Source organism: Pagrus pagrus (assembly GCF_965226575.1).
Source record: "Pagrus pagrus genome assembly, chromosome: 15".
In the NCBI taxonomy this organism is placed as follows: domain Eukaryota; kingdom Metazoa; phylum Chordata; class Actinopteri; order Spariformes; family Sparidae; genus Pagrus; species Pagrus pagrus.
The window spans coordinates 16,138,711-16,156,706 of NC_140199.1; the positions used below are offsets into that span (position 1 = coordinate 16,138,711).

At 41.6% G+C, this 17,996-nt stretch overlaps 2 protein-coding genes across 3 annotated transcripts; both read right to left on the reverse strand.

The window, feature by feature from the left end:
• Positions 1–66: 66 nt before the first annotated feature.
• On the reverse strand, positions 67–9,377 carry LOC311270086 (lysophosphatidylserine lipase ABHD12). Of its 2 annotated transcripts, none has more exons than XM_084374735.1 (13): positions 9,155–9,377; positions 3,806–3,921; positions 3,609–3,714; positions 3,367–3,486; positions 3,176–3,206; positions 3,026–3,071; positions 2,598–2,727; positions 1,986–2,023; positions 1,814–1,893; positions 1,640–1,722; positions 1,398–1,476; positions 1,158–1,279; positions 67–1,038 (listed from the first exon to the last, which is right to left on the reverse strand). In XM_084374735.1, the coding sequence occupies exons 1-13, from the start codon at positions 9,232–9,234 to the stop codon at positions 1,017–1,019; spliced, it is 1,053 nt and encodes a 350-aa protein (XP_084230861.1). In that variant the 5' UTR covers positions 9,235–9,377; the 3' UTR covers positions 67–1,016. The 2 variants fall into 2 exon arrangements, with proteins under 2 accessions (XP_084230861.1, XP_084230860.1); XM_084374734.1 differs by lacking the exon at positions 9,155–9,377 and adding an exon at positions 8,322–8,738.
• A 558-nt stretch (positions 9,378–9,935) lies between these two features.
• On the reverse strand, positions 9,936–17,850 carry mocos (molybdenum cofactor sulfurase). The gene is made up of 15 exons (XM_084376018.1): positions 17,720–17,850; positions 17,545–17,634; positions 17,388–17,454; positions 16,633–17,280; positions 16,439–16,515; positions 16,123–16,322; positions 15,897–16,013; positions 15,437–15,820; positions 15,167–15,329; positions 14,981–15,068; positions 14,465–14,589; positions 12,090–12,189; positions 11,803–11,944; positions 11,602–11,706; positions 9,936–11,504 (listed from the first exon to the last, which is right to left on the reverse strand). The coding sequence occupies exons 1-15, from the start codon at positions 17,829–17,831 to the stop codon at positions 11,406–11,408; spliced, it is 2,517 nt and encodes an 838-aa protein (XP_084232144.1). The 5' UTR covers positions 17,832–17,850; the 3' UTR covers positions 9,936–11,405.
• Positions 17,851–17,996: the final 146 nt, after the last annotated feature.

Consider the following 17,996-nt stretch of genomic DNA (forward strand, 5'->3'; position numbering starts at 1 on the left):
AAGAATGTGAATAAAGACTTTTTTCATCATATACTTGCATGTGAGGATGAAGTATGCACACAAGTGTTCCTGACTTTGGTGATTTTTATTTTGTTTGAAAGAAAGTACAGCTTTGTAGATATTTTACACAATCAGCCATGTAGGACAAGGATGTTTGCAATGCAGAGTGTGTGGCTATTCCTTTGTCACTACAGGTTTCCTAATAAATCTTCAGGCTTATAGGAGAACCTCAGCGGTTGAACATTTTCTTCAAGGCAACATTAAATGGTACAACATGTACCTGAATTAATCCTAGTCAGTTCATTGTGAATTTACGAAAGGTTGAAGCTGTGCTCCATGAATTCTGAAAAGGTAGAGATCTCCCCTTCAGAGTTTTTCCAAATGAGACCAATACATATTCTTGTAGCAAAGTGCAAGGCAGAACAATGCACTGCAGGTTGACGCAGGAAAAAATATTGTGATTGAACAGCATTGACATTTGAACTGAGATTCTTTAAACTTATCTGAAAACATTATATATTCTTTAAACTAAAAGAACTCCCAATTTCACAATTCATGTTTTTTTTCCCCCCTAAAACCACACTTGTGACAGCAAGGTCAGAGAACAGACTTTTTCCAGCTGTTCTTCTTGAATTATTCTGAAATGTCAGTGACACCTAGACATTTTAAGCCTCGGATTACTAAACTCATTATCCAGTATTATAGATGGGCATTATCACCACACAGCAATGCCCAGTAGAGGGCACCTACTGCATCAGTGGTTCATCTGAATTGCATTTCCAATGGGATTCATTATTTCTAGTTCTGACAATTTAACATAAATTACCTTTGTGACTGATCTAAAAACTAAGTTAAATCAGTTTTTCACTCAATTTGCTTCATAAAATAATAAATGAATTCACAAAAATCAGATATTCAAAGTGAATCACTTCTTTATGCAGCAGTGGAGACAAACCATTTGATTCCAGTGTGATCAAATTGAATCAGGTTTTTCTGCTTCAGTCGTCTTTCCAACGTTACAGCGACAGCACAAACTTCCTGCAGAGGAGCCATGATGAGATATACATGTTGTAGGAATAAAACAGCTCGTTTAACAGACAGACTCGCAGAGGCAGAATACAATCACTTTAAGTATCATCAGTGAAATGTTTCCTCACTTTAAGATGCCAGGCAGTTTGGGGTCTTTGTATAAGCCGTTGTGGAGGTACCCAAGCGAACCGTTGAATGACACCAGCTTGACTCGCTCTGCATTCTGAGCACTCACCGCGACCTCATGCATCTATGAGGGAAATGAAAAGAGTTCAGTCTACTTTCAACAAGGTATCCCATCTTCAATCGCTTCTAGCTGTAAAGAAAATACCAGCTCAGGTTACAGTATAGCTTTCTGTGTGTAATACCTGCTCAGCAACCTGAATGGGGACTAAGTGATCGTCCTCTGAATGAAGGAAAAGGATCGGGCTTTTCATTTTCTTCAGACTGCAGAATAATAAAAAACACATAAATTCATTGCATTTTACTGGTAATAACAATATTAATAGCTGATCAATGTTTGATATGATCATGCATAATAATAATAATAATCATAATCATGCATAGTTAACTGCGTTTAGCCCGCAGGTCAGTGTTTCATTAAACTTACTTCTCTTCAGTAGGAAAGACGCACTTGTTTTCTGCCCATGGTTCTGGGAAAAAGTACCCATAGCCTGGGAATTTCCAGTAATACTTCAAAAATAAAACATTGAAAGGTTATGCATAATATAGCAGCAGCAGTTACAGGAAGTAAACAAACTGAATATAAAAGCGGTAAGTTTACCCAAGAAAAAGCATGACCTGGCATCTCCTGTCGAGCACTATTGAATGCGCCCTCCAGGATCACTCCATCGAAAATCTCTCCTGAAAAGAAGAGGAAACAGTCATCACACTGAGATGTTGGAGTCATTTCCTCTAATCTCTATTTGACAAAATTCACTGGCAGCAAAACCTACCTTGCTCAATCAGTTTTACGGCTGTGTTAGTGGCCACTCTGTACAGAGATATGAAAAACTACAGCTTAATTTTCCCCAGTTTGTGTATGTTTACATGTGTATGTACAGTTTATTCTTTAACTATTCATGATGGTGGCGGGTTTATGTAGCTGTGGGCAGATTTAAATGAATGTAACATGTAATTTACTGAATTAAATAATTTATGAGGCAAGCAGTAGGATAGTAACATGTTTTTCTACTTTGCCTTGGATGTGCATTTCATTGCTAGATAAAATTGTAATGAATATGATGAGATCTGTTTAGGGTTCTTCTCATCATTCTGTGATGAATTTTTTTTTTTTTTCAGTTAAATACATTTTGTGTTTTAGCACATAGCTATTAGGATGGCCATCACTGCTAATTCTAACAGCTTTGGGTTGCTGCCCTGATATATCAATTAGACATAAACAGCAAAAGTCTCATTAAAAAGTCTAAATGTTGCAGGCAATGACCTCAAAGTTTAAAGTTTCATATTTCGAAAAAATATGCAGTGCACATCCAAAACAGTCTGCAACTACAACAGTTGAGTCATTTGAATACAATACTGTCGATTTGGAGTCTTTCCTTACTGACCCAGTGCCAAGAGAGTGTCCCCAGATGACCACCGGGCTGTTTCCACTCCGTGCTTTGACCCACTTGTACAAGTAGAGGGCATCAGTGGTCAGACCAGCTTCAGTCGGTTCACCGGTGGAGTCTCCAAACCCTGCCAGAGTCTCTCACATCAACTACTGTACACTGACAGATCACAGAGCTGCTCTTCACTGCCACCAGGTGGCAGCCATTCAAAGGGAAAGCTGCACTAGATGCTGACCTAAAGTTGAACCATTTTCCTTTGACTGCCTTACAACAAACAACTCATCAAGCATAAGAATAATAATATGTCTGCATATGATATTAAATCAATGTGAGAAGGTTGTGTATTACAATCAATACGAAGGCAAGAAGCATAGAGATGGAAAATATGCTTGGATCAGGAGTCATAAATCTTCATTTGCACCAACCTCTGTAGTCAGGCACCAGCACGTGGTAACCAAGTGCACTCAATACCTGTTGACACATAATGCTTATTTGTCATCAGAATGGCTGTTGAGGCTTTCATACCTTTATCAGATCTCCAAAAGATTAATATGTTTGTGTTGGTAATCACTCACTTTTGCCACTCCCACCCGATGAGTGGCTGCCCTGTTGGAATGATGAAAACACAACACGTGCCAATAAATCAATGTTTAAAAAAAAAAAAAAAAAAAAGACAAAAAGGCAAAAATAAATATGTCTAACTGTACGGTACTTTTCTCTGCTTCTTCAGGAACCAACTATAATAAAAATGAATTATTTATTATACCTTGTGCCTGTGTTCCCATGAAGATATATGAAAACTGTACTGCCATCGTTTAAACTGTTCTGGTACCATGCCAAGTCCTTCCCCTGTGCCTCTTCCCACAGACTGTCAGGGACTGTGTGCCTGTAAGGGATGAAACACAATACACCAACTTGGAGAGACAACTGATGATTGAATAGTTAAAAAAAAAGTCTTAGCCTTTTGTATCTATGCTCAAAAATGAAAAAAACTTGGGTTGTACACACCATACGCCAAGGGAGATTCCTTCCTCTGATGTTAAGTACATGTTGATGGTGTGATTAAGGGAATGATCAGCAGGTCGGCTGAGGTCAACAAAGAATGGCAGCCTGACTACAAATAGGAAAAGAGAGGTGGGGCCTTTTCTTGTGATTAAATTGATGATTTAAATTACTTCAAAGAGGAAGAAAATGAATTCACTTACTTCTGTGAGTGTACACAAAGTGCTGGATTAATTGAGGTAACATACTGAGCGAGACGGGCACCAAAGTCAAGATAACAAAGAGGACAAATAAGCCTCTTTTAAGCCACCATTGGGACCTGAGAACAGAGAGAAAGTGCGATAAAAACAATGTGACTTTTGACCATCTTACCATAATGTTGACGAAGGTTCTCAGTCAATTCTAAGTGCTGTATCGTAGGCAACTGGACGTGTTTCAGTTTCTTGAAGACATTTCACCTCTCATCCAAGAGGCTTTCAGTTCTAACTAACTGGAGGGGAGTTTGCAGGCTTTTTAAACTGTGTTTTCTCTCGCCTTGTTGGCGAAATCCTTTGAGTTTTTTGATGTGGTGTTGAGTGTTACTGACCAAAGGAGCTAGGATACTGGTTAAGTGCTTGGACAAAACAATGGTTTATTATGATGTTTACATGCATTCCCACTCAAGAAGCGGTTAAGATGGTGAAGAAATGACTGCTACAGGAGCAGCTACAAGCAGAACCAACTTCACCCCAGACCAGCCAGATTTGTGCCTGACTTGACCTCTGTCTGACGACCACCTACTTCCAGTACAGTGAAGGTTTCCACAGACAGAAGCACTGCTGTGCCATGGATTCACTGGTGTCCCCAATAGTGGCCAACTTCTACATGGAAGAAGTTGAGAGCAGAGCCTTGATTACCTTCACAGGAACTGCTCCTAGCCACTGGTTCAGGTATGTGGATGACACCTGGGTCAAAATCAGAGCAAGGGAAGTGAAAGCCATTCCAGGACATATACTGTAAATGCTGTGGACAGTAACATCAAGTTCACGCGGGAAGATGTCAGAGGAGACAGTCTGCTCTTCTTGGACTGTGCAGTACATATTGAAGAAGACAGAAGCCTCAACATTGAGTTGTACAGAAAAAACCTACACACACAGATCAGTATAGCTGTTTGACTTTCATCACCCACTGGAGCACAAGCTGGGGGTCATCAGAACCTTAAACCATCGGGCTGAGACCGTGCCCACAAAGAAAGAGGGGAAGGAGAAGGAACAGAAACACATCAGGGGAGCACTTAAAACCTGTGGCTACCCAAACTGAACCTTTGTCAACACCGCTAAAAGATCCAGAGCAGGCAGAGAGGAGGAGACGAGAAAACGCAACAACATCGTCATTCCCTATGTCGCTGGAACATCTGAGAAACTCAGGAGGATCTTTAATAAACATCATATCCCGGTTCACTTCAAACCTACCGACACACTGAGGCAGAAACTCGTCCATCCTGAGGACAAAACACCCAGACATAAACAGAGTAATGTAGTTTATGCGGGTCAATGCAGCCAGGACTGCACAGATTTGTACATTGGGGAGACAAAACAACCTCTCCATAAATGAATGGCACAACACAGGAGGGCCAGCTCCTCAGGTCAAGACTCTGCTGTTCCTTTGAGGACAACAATGTAAACATCTTGGCCAGAGAAGACAGATGGTTTGAAAGAGGAGTATAATAATCCATCTATGTCAAACTGGAACAGCCGTCTTTGAACAGAGGAGGTGGCCTAAGACATTACTTATCACCCACCTACAATGCTGTACTGAGTTCTCTCCCCAGACAGCTTAACAATCATTCACATCTGGGCTCACCTAGCCTTCGAAACCCACATGAAGGCCAGTTTGACCAATGACCCACAGGTGGCCCTAATGACCGAAACTCAGAGTTCACACGTGTCCTTAGCGACTCTGTAAGGACACTCCCATACAGGCTTTAAAAGCCTGCAACTCCCCTCCAGTTAGTAAGAATTGAAGGAGCCTCTTGGATGTGAGGTGAAACGTCTTAAAGAAACTGAAACAAGTCCAGTTGCCTACGATACAGCACTTAGAATCTAAATGGTAAATGGTAAATGGTCTGCATTTATATAGCGCTTTTCCAGTCCTCTCGGACAGCTCAAAGCGCTTTACAACACATGCCACATTCACCCATTCACACACACATTCATACACTGATGCCGGAGGCTGCCATGCAAGGCGCCAGCTGCTCATCAGGAGCAATTTGGGGTTCAGTATCTTGCTCAGGGATACTTCGACATGTAACCATAATCTAAAGGCGGATGACCCTCTGGTTGCTCTTGAGAAGTCTCCAGGTGGTCTCTAAGTAACTCAAATATTTGTTGTATTGTCGTTTTTATAACTAAGCCAACAAGAACAGAATCCATTGACTGATAAGCGCCCCTCTTCAGCGCCAGATCGGTCCAATCTGTCCAATCTGAATAAGTGTTACATCACAAAATCAACACTATGGCAACAATGGATACGTTTACTCGCCTGCAATCAGCTACTTTACATCTGACTTCAGCTCTGCTCCATTTTAGCTGCAGAGTTTTTGGATGACTCAGCAAATGTGAGCTGGCAACATGGAAATCACAAATCACTTTGGGGATTTGAGTCACTTTATTCAGTTCAGTTTAAAGATTTGTAGTTACTGATGATGTAGCTTGTTCACTTTCTTTTCGGAAGAGAAGAGGTCACTGTTTAAATGTATTACACTGTGTACTTCAGTAAGTGAACGCATCGCTATTGATACGGCTTCAGTTCAGTAGTATATTTTGTCTATTGCTAGTCCAAGCTGTCAGGTTTAGTACTGTATCTTATTTTACATTCAATTATTTTAATTTATCAAATTATCCGAAATCTCTACATTTGTAAGGTAATTGTGGAACTGCCTTTTTCTTTGTAAGCAGTTGTCTCTCTTGTTGTCTTTTTCCTTTTCATGGTTTATTTGTAAATGGCTCGATGCCACTGCTAATGAGGTGTCACACGACTCACACCTCAAAGATCTCTCCAGTATAATTAAAGGTTGTGTTAAGTACAAAATTAGCCAAGCCAAGCGCTGCACATAAGGTTAATAGCCCAGCTGATTATTATTTATGAAAGAGTTATCAGATTTTGAGTGTTTCAGTGGCGTCCACTGTTTTTTCACAGGGAGGTAATGCACTGAATCACAGCTGAGCAGCCAACTGTGCTCTCAGTCACCAGTGAGGGGAGCTCACTGCTCAAAGCTACTGATGACAATGGTGATTCAGTACGGTGACTTAATTTTGGAGATTCGTTGGTAAAGAATCTTTGGGAGATGTACTGATCGGCTCTAACAGGTGCATAGAGGAGAACTAACTGCAGCTCCATGAAGCTGCAGCTCCAAATTTTACAACAGATGTCGAAGGGAATGCACACTCAGGCCCATTGGCACGTACAGAGCTGCTCCCCACATGTCCTACCAGTCTGTGGTTGCAGCATTAATATGGAAACATTAATATGGGAGAGAAGAACTGAATAATCTAATCAAGCAGGCCGGCTGTCATTGAAGTCAGTCTTGACTCCCTAGAGGCAACAGCAGAAAAGAGGATGCTATTCAGACTATTGGCAATTAATGGACAATACACCCCACCCCCTCCATTAACACTCTAATCAGCCAGAAGAGCCCTTTTAGTCGGAGACCGATTCCTCCACACTGCTCCAGGGAAACGTATAGGAGGTCATTCATTTCAGCAGCCATCAAACTGTCGCCTCATCTGTCCAGAGTTCACACTTTTACTATTCACTTATGAAACTTTTCTAGAAGACATTTTTAATGAAGGCACAACTGCAGTGTGATGTAATGCAGCCTTTGTTTTACTAGACAACCACACTGCAGAACAAGCGTCTGCTCATTTTATCTTATCAAATAATTCACATAACTGATATCATTTTAGGTTTACAACTAAAACGCTGAACTCTCCTCTCTGAACATTTCCAGTCCATGACTACAAATGTTAAAATTTTACAACACATCTAAAAATTAAAGCTGCTGTAGGTGATATATTGTTAGTAAAATGACTGTTAAATAGCTCTATATCCCAACAGTAATCAATATCATAGAGTGTTTGGACAGTAACCCATGCCTCTCCTCCCTTCCGCTCATGCAGTAAAAGAGAAAAGAAATGTTCTGCTATCCCTGCCCTCTTTAGCCAGTCAAAGGTCCTATCTGCTTGCAGAGAGCAGGATCCTCCTGTTCGCTACTATGTTTGGTGATTTTAAACATATGTTTCTGCGATTTCTGAGGGAGGGGATTGCTAAATGCAAAACAAACAGGATTTTAGCTAAAACGATGTTTACAGCAGCTTTAATGACATTAGAATGTAAAATGTCCTTTCTACTTTATTTTATACTACCACGGTGTATTATTATTATTGTAATGTTACACCGTGGGCCTTAGAGAGCACTGCATTTTCAACTCCTGTGTACCATACATGTGGTTTTGACAGTAAAACTGACTTTGACTTTGACCTTTTACTTGTGTTGTTTATTTATTAATCATCATTAATCATTCCTAAGTCCTGGAGGGCTATTCTGGAATGTTTAATAACATGCTTTTACCATGTGGTTCGTACATCTTAGTGTACATGAAAACATATCTCTATCTATAAACTAAATCATTACCTAGATCTACCTAGAAGGCTTGTCGAAAGAGGTTACCCATGCTGTCACCTGGTAATATGTTGATGAAGGCTCTCAGTCCTCCCGGTCCTGGTAAATCTAAGTGCTGTATCATAGGCAACCGGACTTGCTTCATCTCCTTGAAGACGTTTCACCTTCATCCAAGAGGCTCCTTCAGTTCTAACTAACTGGAGGGCGGCTGACAGGCTTTTAAACTGTGTGTGGGTGTGACCTTACAGAGTCTTAGGGACATGTGTGAGCTCTGAGTTTCAGAGTTGTTAGGGCCACTCCCCTCCAGATAGTTACAGCCTTTTGGATGAGAGGTGATTAAACGTCCAGTTGCCTACGATACAGATCTTAGTGTCACCTGGTAAGTGTCACAACTAAGTGCCAGGTAATTCACATTTTTTAGCTTGAGGAGTGTGGGTCTGTTACGACCAGGGCCAAGGGGAAACCCTGGCGCAACATGAAAATGAGACTCCACTCTGACCATCTCCCCAGCACCACCACCACCACCACCAGCAGCAAAGTATTTTTAAAGGTTAGACTTAAAAACACATCTTATGCAACCAGTGGACGTCCGGGGGACAGTGGACAGCCCACAGGGACCGAGAGGAGCTGGCCCTCCAACCTCTGGTGTGGAGGCTGGACCAAACAGCACCCACTCAATCAACCACACACAACTGCACCCAATCACACACACACACTCAGATAACACAACAGAGGGGCATCACAGCACAGAGGAAGTCAAAGCACATACAGCCTCCCGGGTCCTAACAGCTCCCCCCTTAAAAACTGAACATTTCTCCCCCAAAGAAATGTTCAGTTTGAAGCGTTTGAGCGACACAAAATGGCGTTCACATGAAACTGTTGAGCTAACTTACGGTGACCCCTGTTTCCCATGGACTTTTTTCCTCTGGACAGCGGAGGATGAACCGGCCTGTTTAGGGACCCTTTTCCTCATCACACAGCGTCAGTGTTACTCGAGTAAAGATAAACTTTAAAATATGATCCGACGTCTGGTCAGTAGCAAAGTTTGTACGTACAGTTGGTGAGCGGTTGACTAATAGTTGATCAACGTTCAGTTAAGTGGTGCGGAAGGGGAAATATCAGGAGTTAAGGTAGCACCGCTTCAAATACTGTATTGTTTATGACGATGCACAACGCGTGTAACACACGACGCCACCTTAAGGAAAGCTGTATAGCTATTTACTTTTACTATCCAAGACTACGGACTTTGACCAGGTGTTTTGTTTTGATGTTACATGTGAAAATATATAATATATGCTTCACTTATGGTGCCGTATTACTCTTTGATTATTCAGAGGACAAATTCATTATTTATTAAACCTTGTTCCCTGTGTTCCTATGAAGACATGAAAACTGGACTTCCATCAATCGTTCTGGTACCATGTTTACTCATTCCCCCTGTGCCTCTCCTCTCATTTTCAGGGACAGTGTGCCTTGAACAGTTCAAAACAATACACCTGCTGAGAGACACCACTGATGATTGGATCAATAAGAAAAAGTCTAAGCTTGATCCAATATATATATATATATATATATATATATATATATATATATATATATATATATATATATATAAAAGTGAAAAGAAGGCTGAACTTTGATTGTTACTAATGTATTGCAAGGCTCAATCACAACTCTTCTTTGGTTCATTTTATTTCAGACAAAACTAAAAACTAAAAAAACAGGAACAAAGTTAATAAATAAAACATTTACTGGAAAGTAAAACATCAGGGATTTAAAACAATTACACAATTCCCATCAATTATCACTCTCAGAGTGCACAGACTGGTTAACATATTAAAGGGACTCTGTGGAACGCGGTGTACTTAAAGCTGGACACGAGTTAATATTAACAGACTCCATTTCTAAACATCAGCTGCTGCTGCTCTCTGTAAGCACAGCAGCGAGACACTGAGGAGAGGCGTAGTCAAACCTTTTGCATTAAATAACTTCAACAAACCGTCCACAGGCACCGAGAGACACAACATAATGTTAAAACATAATAAAAAAGTGATCAATATATGTAAATTGCTAAAACACTGTTACACAGAGCCCCTTTAAAGGAGATGGGTGAACTATTAAAGGAGAGAGCAGAGTCTCTCAAGGGTTTAATGGGAATAAAAATGATGTGAATCATATTCTACTGTATGGGCTGTGAAAGTACCCTATGAGGCGATATCTTTTGGAAGAATGGTGTTCATCCCTCCATCAATACCAAGGAGCACTGAAGTTGATCTGGTCGTCCAGCACATTACAACACTTACCTACACAAGTAGGGACTTTAAGTTAAACTTTTGTGTGGAATGCATACATTTACATGTATAATTTCTATACACAATTTGATATGTGGGCACACACATACTGGCAAATTTAACATTTCCTTGGGACACACAGCAGCCACCTCATACTTTGTATAATTACAGGTGAGCAATATACAGGGCCTATACTGACAGACCTTGACAGATCAGTTTAGCACATACATGCCTTATGTAGCAACATGTCACTGTGATAAGCTGATTCTCAGGAAAGTGCCCATTTTCTATCCTATTTACATCAAATCATTACTTTTTCTAGCATTAAATCCGATGTCCAACAGTGTCTGCTAGGTTTTTCTATTACAGGCACCAATATGTTTGAGATTTGTGGCAGCAGCATCATTGGTGGTGTGTTTGGAATAAATAGCAATATAATCCTCCATGGGAATAAACATAGGAAGAACTGTCTGGGAGGTTAAAATGAGCAATGATTATTGCATCAAGCCTGACATGTTTTGGCTCGAATACCAGTAATACATACAAATTATATTTTTATCCAACACTTCACATCTACTTTTTTTGCTCGCATTTTATTCAAGAACCTAACCACTGGGAAGAAATCCAAAAGAATCTCATTCATTTCCATTCAAAACGGACTTCGCTGGAACGAAATCTGAATATTCTGGTATGAAAAGGACATTTGAGAGGACAGAAGCATCGAAGGGCACACAAAGAAAAGAGCAGCATCTACAGAAACTTTCCACAGCGTGATCTTCTGCACATGCGGTGCAGCAATGACCGCTTAGGACAAAAAAGGTGTCACCAAAATAAATAAAGAGGATGTTGCATTTCAAGAACTGTGTGGCTGTACAATTGATCCAGTGGAGAGAACACTTCCTGCAGTGGAGCCCCCTGGTAGCTGATGGGTGAGGTACACACCAAAAGTCACCTAAAAATGTATCAAATGACAGGCACAGTGATTTATCTTTTCACTACACAGATAGCAACTACAGTACATGAACAAGCAGTAACTGTTTTTGACTGACCTTCCCGGTCCGGCAGGCCATCAGGGACATTAGCGGCTCTTTTGTTTTGCTCCCAGTTTCCTGGTCCACTCCAACCATCTGGCATCTTCCACACTGACCTGTGACCTTTGCGATTATCACACAGGGAGCATATTCACTTTAGAGAAATCCACTTTTCATGCATTTGAAGATTTTGTCATTTATCTCAAAGTGTCAGCTCACCATGAATCGAGTGTTGCCAATAATCAAGTGTGACCAATTATCCTCCTCAAATGGTTCCACTCCAGCGATGAGTAAATTGGCTCGGAAGCGGCTAATGACATTCTGTGTGTCAAGGAGCTGATCGCAGTTGGAATCGTCCTGCCTGAGAAAGGGAATGTGGAAATTGCATGTTATTTCGCCGCGCTACGTAAATCACCCACTGTAATGTAAATGCACGGGTGTCTACACATCCTGATGTTTTTCACCAGAGCGTCACATATTCTGAATAACACATCATGTGTTCAAACCTGCTGCTCATTAGTTTCTGAATGAGCTCCACGCTGGCACGGTTGATCATGAGATACTGAGCTTCATTCACCAGGGAGAGGGACGTGGAGGCGGTGGCAGCTAGAAGGAAAAGACTCCATATTACCCCAATGATTTATTAGATTTGAGGAAAATATCTGTTGACTGGTTTGAGCAACCTGCATAATATATGAAAACTTTGGCTCTGCTGTAATACACAAGGTGGAAGTTTATTTGAATAATCTGATCAAAATGTGCCCTCACAATTACATGAAAACAGGGATGTATGTGGATAAAATCTTCTTTCACTGTGTATGTGATTTTACACAGCAATATCAATCAAACTATCAATCTCAGCCAAGATGTCCTTGAAATGTTCTGAAAATGTAAATTTGAACATCTACAATTCAGTGACAAATGGGCATCCTCCATCTGCTGAGAAAGACTGTGTGATATCATCAAAAGCTCCAGAACTGCTACTTAATGGATCTTGCTATGAGATTGTTTTCATCAAATCTGCGTATGTACAATACATTGTGATATAGTCATTCTTGTAGAGATCCTATCTAGAAACTGTTTATAGATACAATAGTCAGATGGGAATAGGCTCATCAGTTGAATGAAAAACCACCACTAAAAATGTCTTATAAATAATACAATTATTGTGATATGATAAATATAAACAGTTATTTGATATGTAATATGTTTTATAATGGCATTTTTATTTGGGATGCTCCAAGCACAGGTACCAAACAGCACGGGTAGACAAGCATCAAAATCCAAGTGGCGGCTGCACGTAACTAAACTTAACATGCCACAGCCTGGCTGAGAGGGAGTTTGGGCTTCAAATAAATGCTTCAAAGGAAAGGAGTGCGCTGGAAATACAAGAGCATCATTGCAAAGCAGAATGCAGAACAATATCTCTTATTATATTGATTTCATAATCGTTAAAAGCCTAAATCGTCATTGAAAATAAAACCACTGGGTGGTATGGCCTTAAAATAATATCACAATATTTTTAAGCTGTTTCGCGATACACAACATATATCTCGACATTTTGAATTGTCCTCAAAAGCACTAGAGGAGAGAGGATCATAATCAATCGTCATGATATTTTTGACAAAACCTCAATATTGATACTGAAACAATATTGTTGGGATGACTATTGTTACTTTCACAAAACATTAACACAATGAGATTTATGATTATCATCAGTAATGTGGATATAATGACTAAGTGGGTAAAGGCGGCTATTATAACAAATAGAAGAGTCTGGTGAGGTCAGAAAATTACATCACTGTACTGTATTGCAGCCTTTAAAACCAGGTAAAAAAGACAACACTGATGCCATATCATGATTTAACGATATCTAAAATCTAAGACGATGCATAGCCTCATATTACGATAACGATATAAATCTTATTTATCGCCCAGTCCTACAACATTGCCACCATAATAGTAACACAGTTGTAGCACTGCACATGAGGTCAGTTTACTTGTCTCTGTCTTCTGGAAAGAGTTTTCTAAAGGCTGCGAGTGTAGCCTTGATAGTTTTATCAGGTTAGACTCAATATTTACCAGAGAGCTTGTGTAACACATTACAGAAGACAGGGGCATTTACCATATAAGTGGCATTAAGGGAAAGGTAGGTATTTTTGGAGCTTGACTGATACCAAGGACTAAAAATCAAGATTTTTTTTTTAGCCTCAAGTTTGAATCTCTAAAATCACTGGAGCCTACACTTCCCACAATTCAACTCTATAGTACCTCTTCATTAGATCCTCTACTCACGTCTTTCAAATTCCTCATTGGGAGTCTGTAACACAGGCTCTCTGTTTAAAATGTGTAGCGTCGAAGCCAAAGCTGGTTCCCTGATGACATCATCAAGGTTATTTTCCCAAACAAATGTTTTTCCAGGCTGAAGAGAACTAACCACGACATGAACACTGAAACAGATGTATAAGGTGCAGAGCCAATAATTGTCATGCACTGTTTATGACAACAGGTGTTGAAGCTGACATGGGGGTATTTTAAATAGTAATTTCTACTTTTTGAAATTAGTTGAGATACTTGCAATCTTTTCACAGGTGCCTCTGGTTTGAAATGACTGATATCTATCATGTCGCCAAACCTAAGCCTGACTTTCACATGTAGTTTTGTGTAAGAAATGAATGCTTTTATACGAGTAACTGGCAAAAGAAGAAAATGATGACATTTCTCAGTGACACCCAGGAGGAAATGCAAGGTCACAGCAACAACAACCAGATACTGTAGTATTAGCAGGCAATGTGACCTTGTACTGCTCACGTACAGTATGACAGATCGGTCCAGGGAAAAGGAAAACAGCACAGAACAGGTGAAATGCTCATATAGATACCTCCACTAGGCCTCTTCTTCATGTCTCGGGTAAAATTAGGGCTTTGTCTTATCAGGCGGCATGGCTGTCCAAGGAAGTCTGAGAGCCATGAGGCAGCCTCATCCCCACAGTCGACAGTCTCCACCCTGGAGGAAGGAGGAAGATTATGTTCCGGAGGGCCCGAGGGAAATCTACACAGTGTGATGCTGCTGACTATTTGGTGTGACATCTAATTCAAGAAACACAGGATGGCTAGCTTTTTTTAACTTGTGATTCGTCATGCAGGTATCTGAGGGGATTAATATCATCTCTTGCACATTTTTGTTTGTTATTTTCATTAAAAATAGCAAATATCAGGAAATTCATATGAATTTGAGAGCAGGAGACCTTATAAAGCCATTCACTGTGGAGAGGTAGCATCAAGAACAAGTGACGGAGAGAATGCACTGACACCACTGAGAAATATGGAACAAATGATATGTGTCACACTGTTTCCTGCAGCTTGCACTTTCAGATGCTTTAACACTGTCGGCTCACCTGTCACCGCAAACTTTACTCTGACACACTTCATAGCTAGTGTGCATTTGACTGTTGTTTTCCAGGGGAACCGAAATGGTATCCATTCCTGCAGGGCAATGGAAAAAACATAAATCCAACTTATTGAAACGTCTTTTGGTTAAGCAGTGTGTGTTCTTTCAGTGAGCCGCTGACAGACTGTCTGACCTGGTGCCTGCAGGAGCAATTTGTTTGAGGGCAGGTGGACTTGTGGGCGAATGAGGCATAAACGCTGCACTCTCTTCTGACTCAGGCACACTCCGTTTCCATTCACCACCATCCAGCTTCTGTCATACAGTAAACCCAATGGACCCACCGGCCAGTTGTGGACCTGCATGAAGAAACAGCACAGAAATCAAGACAGCGAGAGGGAACACAACAGGCGAAAACAGAGACAGAAATAAGTGGAGGAGAGAAGTGTTTGGGTTATCCTCAAACCTCATGTGCTCCACATGATTTGATGGGATATATGTAGATGTTGGTCAGAGTACAAGCCCCCCCGTGGCTGTTTGACTCTCTGAGTCCAAATCCCCTCAGTGATGCTTCTGCAGGCTTCTCCTTTTCATCCACTTTACATATTTCTCCATTAACGATTTTGATTGGAGGGTCCTCATTTATGTCCCGAGATGCTGCTGTGGCTGTTTTTAGCTTCTCTAGCCTCACTTGGTCCACAGTGACTGGCTTCTCTACAAAGCACTCAGCAACAAAGCTCAGGAACTTTTGACAGTCTTCAAATGTTGACATGTAGCCAAAGGACACGCGAACAGATCCGGTCGGCTGGCCGTCCACCATGTCCAAGCTGTCTCCGCAGACGTGGCCGGCCTTGAAGAGAAGTAGACAGTGTTTTATTCTACCTGACCAGTCTTTGAAATGTTTTTCCTCTTCCTTGATCTCTTACCTGCAGGTTTCTCCTCATCTGCTGATTGCTGATCCCGAGGAAGGACTGACAGGCCCCGGTGTTGCAGAAGCAACCTGTGCGAACATGTATATTATACAGACTGGCCATTCTGTCCACCTGAGGCCAAAAGAGGCATTGTTTTAATATTCAGCAGCACTGCCTACGCATAAACATGCAGTAATTAAGCTGTTGTGAAAGAGACATAAATCTGTTTTGTTGAATGCACCTGAGAAAACCCAATTATCTGTCCATATGAATCCATGAGGTTGAAGTTTAGGATTGCTCCCTGTGTGCTTGGACTCTCAAACTGGCCTTCAGTGTATATCTGCGCCACTGGTCGCCCGTTGCCATGGCAAAGACTTGACAGCAGCATATAAGTGTAGCGTGCCAAGCCAAACGTGTGCTGTTGGATGCTGTGCATGCCCCCTGAAGGCAAGATGAAGAAAGGGAAGTGTTGATATTAAGCAGATTATCATTATGAACAACTTGCATATGCATTGTTATTCTGCTTTGCTATGAATCAGCACGCTCTGTTACATCACCTGTGATCCTGTAAAGAGCTTCAAAACCGTGATTTAAAGCAATGATGTCCAGGAAAGAGACAGTCCCTTCTTCAAATCTTGACCAGAGAGAAAGAAAGCGAGAAAACATCTTAGAATAAAGCCGCAGGAGCTATACAGTGCCTGTGTGCTTTCAGAGAATATCTAGGATTTGGCAGGCTTGTAAAGTACTTCACCTGTCAGAAAGGTTTGCAGCATGCACATAATAATCTTCTCCAGAAAGGTAAGCTGCTGCTGTGCCTCCTCCAAAATAAGTCTTTTTTAGTATGCCTGCTGCGTCGGTACGGACGAGAAGGGCCCCCAGACCTGTAGGGAAGCCAAACATCTTGTAGAAAGAGATGGGAATGAAATCAGCGGGGCAGTCCTGTAGGTTTAGAGGGGAACAGCTGACATGAGCGGCTGCATCTAGCAGCACGAACCAGCGGCCGCGATGGTCACATGCTGGGTATAGACGTCTCGCCTGGATGCCTTTCACATGGCTGAGGGGATACTTCCTCCCTGAGAAGTTGCTCTGTGCTGGGTAGCAGAACAGGTGTGGCGTCTGGCAAATAACATCTTCACCTCCTTGAGCCTCATCCTTTGCCCTCTTTTCCACTTCCTGAGGGCAGACAGGGAGGGCAACTACCCCCCGGCCTGAAGTCAGTCCTCTTATGCCAACTACAGATGTATGGTTGTCAGTGAGGTAGCAGAAGTGACTCCCTGCCTCGCTCTCAGTCGGTGGCCTCCAGGGAAAGCTCTCAGCCACTAATTTGAGAGCGGCTGTACAACCAGAAGTGAAAATCACAGAGTACTCCTCGGGGCTGGCGTTAAAATGCTGCAATACCCTGTAAGAAAATGTTCCGATTTTGACTTGTTTGATGCAGCAAAGTACCATTCAAAGGCGTCACATGGGCCCATTATAAAGGCTTCTGAGGGCATGAATGGGCTTTACCTGTATCTGACCCTCTCCACGGTGTCATGTGTTAATCTGCTGCTGGGGTTATGGCTGTGAGGGTTTCCTATTGGGACACATAATGAACTTAATGCTCACCGAATAAAAAAAAAAAAAAATCAACTCATAAAAATACCACTCATGTGATTTCTCTCACCATACACATTCCTTGAGATGTCCTGGAAGTAGTCCCTGACCAGAGACTCAGGGTACAGAGTAGTTGCTGCATGATCCAGATATGTTATTCCTGTTTGCAATAAAAGAGCAAAGCAGTCAGCTTACAGCAACGACTGTTCCTGTCACTGCCACTCATGACTGACACCAATCATTACCTTGAATCCGTGTGAACTCTCGATCGATCACCTCCTGGAAGTCTCCTCCATGACCGTAGTGGCTCCAGACGTGCTGGAAAGTTTCGAAAGTGCAGAGTTTTTGGAAATCCATCGATCTCTCTCGGCTGCAGAGCACACCACGGGGCAGCCTTTGTCTCAGACGTTTCAACACACACGACTACTTTTGTACTCATTGAGTCATTTGTCAGGGTCTAAGTCCGGTGAGCAAGCAGCTGATCGTCCCCCTCTGAAGTCCTCCTCCAGACTGTTTACTTAC

Bases quoted from the DNA above. Each gene is read 5' to 3' on its own strand.
- mocos (XM_084376018.1), bottom strand. From the start codon at position 17,831: ATGGATTTCCAAAAACTCTGCACTTTCGAAACTTTCCAGCACGTCTGG. The intron at 16,323-16,438 runs GTGATGTAACAG...TCTTGCCTTCAG, and splicing joins AGCTCTTTACAGGATCACAG to GGGGCATGCACAGCATCCAA. The intron at 15,821-15,896 runs GTAAGAGATCAA...CTTCTCTTCAAG, and splicing joins AGATGAGGAGAAACCTGCAG to GCCGGCCACGTCTGCGGAGA.
- LOC311270086 (XM_084374734.1), bottom strand. From the start codon at position 8,431: ATGAAGGTGAAACGTCTTCAAGGAGATGAAGCAAGTCCGGTTGCCTAT. The intron at 3,072-3,175 runs GTGAGTGATTAC...ATGTGTCAACAG, and splicing joins ATCGGGTGGGAGTGGCAAAA to GTATTGAGTGCACTTGGTTA. The intron at 1,723-1,813 runs GTAAACTTACCG...TTATTTTTGAAG, and splicing joins CAGGTCATGCTTTTTCTTGG to TATTACTGGAAATTCCCAGG.